We start from the raw sequence: 6022 nt of genomic DNA, 5'->3' as shown, positions 1-6022 counted from the left end.
CACACACACACACACACACACACACACACACACACACACACACACACACACACACACACACCGACTATAACAGATGATAACATCAGTAATATAGAACAGTGCTGTATTATACTCCACAGGCTGAACAGGAGGTTAAAAATAAAGATGTTTTATTTTCTATTTATTGTTACTTTTTCTGTTTCTGTTTGTTTTGACCTAAAACAAATATTAAATCTAAATGTATTAATTGTTAGAAAGTTTGTTTCCATCTGAATCAAATTAAAACCTTTAAAATTAAAGCTAAATAAACGTTCAGCTCTGTTTTTGTCACAAAGCCTCAAATCAAAGAAAAGACATCTGAATCAAATCAAATAAATAAAGATGTAAAAAACAAAAACAGGATGAAGTCAGAGTTCACCGCCTCCAGTCCACAAATCCGCGCTAATCCTCACGGAAACACTAACATGAAAAAAAAACGTTTTCTCCACCAAAACTGCAAAAATAAACTCGGAGGAAGTCCACAAAAATAAAACAAATTTTTCAAAATAAAGTTACAATTTTAAATAAAAAAGAAGACGAAGAAAATAAGGTTTTGTGCTGCTGTAGCTCAGCCAGCAGCCCGGCTCTGCTGTGTGAGTGTGTGTGCTGTGTTTGTGTGTGAATGCAGCCTCGGCCTACTCACTGCCTCAATGCGCTCAATGGCTCTCACTCCCACACACATTTCTGCTTCTTTCTCTGGGCCAGGAGGCATGGGAGCGAGAGGGAGCGAGAGGGAGCGAGAGGGAGCGAGGGGAGCTTTAAAACATTTCTTCTTGCAGTCTGAGTCGGGTTTAAACTAATAACTAATTGAATATTTCTGTGCGTGTTTGTGGCGCCTAAAAACGGCTAAAAATATCAAATAAAAGTGGCGAATGATTAACCTGAAAGGAAAGAGGCAGAGAGAGAGAGAGACCGGAGCTTTTCTTGTTATTTAGGGGGAGAGAGGGGCTGCTGTCAGCCTCTGTGCAGGCACAGAAAGATTGATCACCGCACTTCTTTTTTTCCCACCCGGGGCTCCCCCCAAAATAGGCTCTCCTCTGCTTAAGTCCCCAGCTCCTGGTCTTTATAAAAATCTACATGTGCGTCCTGTTGAGTCCGAATCTCTCGCTCACTGTTAGCCTGCACATTAATGCTGCTGTATTATTATTTCTGCTGTTAGGAGGAGCAGGCCTGCGCGCTGCTCTCCTGTCTCCAGCCTCACGGAGCGACCTCGCTGTGAACTCTCCCTCTCTCTCTCTCTGTGTGCGTAAACACGCCAAACACTTTAACACACACACTCACACACATCACACTGAGACAGAGCGTGAGAGACAACCGGGGCAGCTCGAAGTATTTAGAGTCTGTGTGCAGAGACTATGTGAGATTATATTTCGGTTTAGTGTCACAAACGCGTCTGTGACTCTGTACGAATAAACAGAATGATACAAAACACATTTCTATTAAATACAGAAAGAAGAACTTACACGCCGTCAGGCCCCTTCTCTTCACACTAACTCTACGTGTGTCTCTGCCTCATCTTCACTAATCTGCATCCTGCTCTCCTCCTGCGCTGCTGCAGCTTCTAAAACTCTCCAAGTTCTCTGAGTGACTTTGTGATTTTCAGCCTCTGTCAGTCTTGATAAGATTAATGAGCTGAGTGCTGTAAACATCTGAAGGAGCCATATTGTAAACGGTGCCGGCCAGCGCCGCTCACCTAATGCTTTAACCGTCATTACATCACCCAGAGGAGCGAAAAAATGTCCGAGAGATGCTCTTTTGTTTGTGCGTAACACCGGGCTGGGATGCGCGGACCCGCCGCCCACACGGCGCACATGGCGACCGGCAGCCTCCCCGTTCTTCCTCCCCACATCTGACCCCCCGTTAAGACCGAACAATAGCAGCTATCCTGCGATGCAGCCGCTCTGTGCCACAGCTTTTGGTGGAAAAATAATAATGCTGCTTCCCACAGCCATCGCCGCCGCCAGGCCCGGCCTCCTGATTGGCTCTCTCGCGTCACGTGACCAGGAATTGGCTGCAATTTCGCCCCATAGTTCTTCAGTTTAGCCTACCAGGGTCCCCATACGCTAGTAATATCACCAATATACACAATTATTATATAGCACCGCATTTACGCCACTGCGGTCGGGAGCCTACACGCTCGTGCGTTTTTTATTTTTTTAAGAAGCCATATTGTTGTGTGCGTGTGTGAGCGTGCGTGCGTGCGCGTATGTGTTTTGTTTTTTTATTTTGGGGAAGGGATTGTTCGGGGGTCTCGCCGTGTGAGGGTGATCCGGTCTGAGGGAGCTATGAATTTTGAATTTGAGAGGGAGATCGGTTTTATAAACAGCCAGCCGTCCCTCGCAGAGTGCCTGACGTCCTTCCCCGCCGTCCTGGAGTCATTTCAAACTTCATCAATCAAGGAGTCGACAGTAATTCCGCCTCCCTTCGAGCACACCATCCCCAGCCTCAGCCCCTGCACAGGCAGCCAGCCGAGACCGACTGCAAGGAGCCAGCAGAACCGGGGAACCTCCGCCACTAATGGCCTCCAGACGCACCACCGAGCCGCCCAGCAGCCCTGTCCGCCCGGCCAGGCCCCTGCCACGGCCGCGGGTAGCACGGCCGGTCCGCTGGCCCACGAGTTCCCCTGGATGAAGGAGAAGAAGTCATCGAAGAAGTGCCCGAAGCCGGGGAGCAGCTCGAGCGGAGCCGGATCCATCATCCCCCCCGCATCGTCCTCCCCTTCGCCCACCGCCTCTGGGTACGCTTCGGCGGGCATCGAGTCGCCCACAGGTCGGTATGCCGGGATGGGGGAGCCCTGTGCGGGTGTGTGGTGGGAGAGTGCAGCCTGTGCTTTCATTTTGTGTCTGCTTCTTCATTTCACTGCAGGAATAATCTTCATTACACACAGCATCAAAGTGCTTACATGACATTGTCTTTTTCCTCCTCAGTGTGTGTGTGTGTTGTGTGTTGTGTGTGTGTGTGTGTGTGTGTGTGTGTGTGTGTGTGTGTGTGTGTGTGTGTGTAAATGTGTGTGTGTGTGTGTGTGTGTGTGTGTGTGTGTGTGTGTGTGTGTGTTGTGTCAACAGGGAAGCCATATCTGAACCCCTGCATTATGCTGCAGTGCTTTGCACACTCTGTCATCATGCGTTTAAATATGCAGCCATTAAAGCCTCACACACTCTCTGTGCCATGTTTAGGATCAATACGTAACATTCAGCTTCACTCAGACTGCAAAGCTTTCACACCAGCATGCTGTTAGCTCGCAGACCAAATGTGCTAAATGCATCCATCTGTGTTCAGGTTTATTTATGGCGCGTAAAGACGCACACACAGGAGGACTTTTTGTGTCTTCTCGCTCGTGCAGAAGCTGCAGCCTGCATCATCGTGCTCACTGGCTGCTGTGAGTTGCAGCAGCATCATCTCCCTGCTGTGATATATTCATAACACAACTGAGATGGTAGCCATATTGGATGGAGGAAGGAAATATAATGGCGAGGCAAAGCAAGCGCACAGAATATGTTGGGGGGGGGGGGGGGGTACAGACTGCACACATTTTCTTTGGTTTAGATCATTTCTGTGTTTCACACACTTCCAGAACAATCACTGCGTTTCTATTTGTTTTATTTGAGTCCCACACGCGCACACGCGCACACGCACATCCTCATTTTCAAAGGGAATTCTTGGGTTTCTCTGATCTCAGTCGTGGAGCTGTTCGGGGTCTTGTTTCTGACAGATACCGCCACATTCGTTTCACATCGACATTCCCACATTTCCCCGCACATTTCCTCTCTATCCGCTGATTTATTTATTTCCTCTCTTTGCATTCGCCTCTCACAGCGGGCTCGCTGCACTCTTACAGAAGGGAAAATCCCACCCTGACATTATGATCATCCGTCTTTATCTGCCTTTCCCTTTTTTATTGTTATTATTTTTTTACCAGCACCAAATTGGTCCGCTCTCACAGTTATGGCTTTGGCTGCTGCTGTAATTGGAAGGAGTATTTTTTATGAGACTTTTTTGTTTTATTACTGTTTTATTACAGACAGAAGAGCCGAGGGGATTCGTGCTCGACGCTGCAGCAGCTTATTTCCTGGCTGGAAATCATGCACGCAATAAAAGTGTAGATGTTTTACGGGGCTCGCGTGAAGTAGATTACAATTTGAAGTTTAAACGAAATATAAAATTAAGATAAAAAATGAGAATAGCTCCAGAAGATTTTGCACAATAAATCCTGCTCATAATTTCTCTCTGCCTGCTCCATGTGTCTTTGTCTCCCTGCAGACCCGGGCCAGGCGGGTCTGGATGCCGGAGGAGCCGGGTCCCGCCGGCTGCGCACCGCCTACACCAACACGCAGCTGCTGGAGCTGGAGAAGGAGTTCCACTTTAACAAGTATCTCTGCCGGCCCAGGAGGGTGGAGATCGCAGCCCTTCTGGATCTGACGGAGCGGCAGGTCAAAGTCTGGTTCCAGAACAGGCGGATGAAACACAAGCGTCAGACCACGCACCACCGGGATGGCGGAGGCCCGGAATCGAGCGACCCGGGCGGCTTTGAGCCGCTCGAAGGCGCCGATGCCTCCTCCCCGTACTCCAGCCAGCCGCTGGAAGCTTCTGGAACAGGGGAAGCTTCATCCGAGAGCGAGTCGGGGAGCGGCAATCCATCATCGGCCTCCTACGCTACTGACAGCGGCGACAATACGCAGCCCACGCCGGAGGAGAGAGGCCGTGTGAGCCGCCCACCGCTGCCAGGAGCATCTGGCTCCTCTGACGCCGCTGCGGCTCACCACTCCCCGCCGGCCCCGGGCCTGATGCAGCTCAGCGAGACCGGGCCCGCAGCAGCAGCGTCCGATCAGTCATTTTCCGAGCAGCAGGACTCCTCCATCACCTCCTCCTCGGCTCCTCCTGCGTCCTCCTCCGCGCTCCCGGACCTGACCTTCTTCGCCGGGGACGCCTGCCTGTCCCCCAGCCTGCAGAGCTCCCTGGACAGTCCGGTGGATTTCTCCGAGGAGGACTTCGACCTGTTCACGAGCACACTGTGCACCATAGACCTGCAGCACCTCAACTTCTGAGAGCAGCTGAAATATTTTAAACTAAAACTCGAAAGACGTGAAGGAGCGCGCGGACAGGCCGGTGTGGACAAACAATCGAGCGGAGGAGTGAGACGTTTCAAAGCTTCTCGGCAACATTCCGGAAACATTTTCTGAATGAACATTTTGTTAGTTTAAAAATACATTTTTCGTCTTTTTTGCTGGTTTTATTTTGCGGCTGAAATGTAGTTAATGAGAGAAACGTTTTTTATTTTTTTTATTTTAAACGTCGAAGGGAATTAATTTTTTTCCATCGAAACTTTGTGGATTTTTTTCTTCCTTTTGTCTAAATTTCAGGTATTTATTTTTCTTTTTGCTTTGATATTTTTGGTATTAATTTTGGACCGTTAACGGATTTGTTTCTGTGTAGTCCGTCCTCGTGCAGCTTCATGGATCCTTACTAACCTCTCAGGAACTGTTCACGGAGTCTTTGCGCAGAGAGCTGGACTGCTCTGAAAGAATGGAGCCCTGCTGATGACCCCACTTTTAGACCCTAGTTTATTTATTGAGATTCTTTAATAGTGAAAATCCAAATTATTTATTGTACATATATTTTCATAGTGGAATAATAATAATAATAAAAACACACAAACATTTATGACGTGGCCCATGTTGTTTTGTTTTATGAATTAATGACGTGCTGAGGAATAATTCTGTTTAAAATATCTGCCTTTAAAAATGACATTTCATTATTGTTGCATAATTTTACTGACAAAATGCAAAGTTAGAATTTAATCTTAGAACTATTTTCATTCTGCTGGTTATTTGTTGAAGTGGACAAAATATATTTCATAGTTTAAAACAGGTTAAAAATATTTTTCCTAATAATTAACTGACACAGTGAAATTAACATTTAGGCTCCAGTTTGTTCCGTTTAATTTTGATTACATGAAGTTACATTCTCATCACAGTAACACAAATAAAATATGTCATCTTATAAC

General features: G+C 47.6%; 1 protein-coding gene across 1 annotated transcript; it reads left to right on the top strand.

The window, feature by feature from the left end:
- Positions 1–2267: 2267 nt before the first annotated feature.
- Positions 2268–5665, top strand: hoxb2a (homeobox B2a). The gene is made up of 2 exons (XM_069674032.1): positions 2268–2787; positions 4279–5665. Exons 1-2 carry the CDS (start codon positions 2304–2306, stop codon positions 5061–5063), a joined length of 1269 nt encoding a protein of 422 aa, XP_069530133.1. The 5' UTR covers positions 2268–2303; the 3' UTR covers positions 5064–5665.
- Positions 5666–6022: the final 357 nt, after the last annotated feature.

The sequence above is a fragment of the Semicossyphus pulcher genome, unplaced genomic scaffold, assembly GCF_022749685.1.
Source record: "Semicossyphus pulcher isolate SPU_LCO1_2020_fin unplaced genomic scaffold, fSemPul1.0.p SCAF_23, whole genome shotgun sequence".
NCBI lineage: Eukaryota > Metazoa > Chordata > Actinopteri > Labriformes > Labridae > Semicossyphus > Semicossyphus pulcher.
The sequence above is the reverse complement of the archived record's forward strand: the minus strand, read 5'-3'. Positions and strand labels throughout refer to the sequence as shown.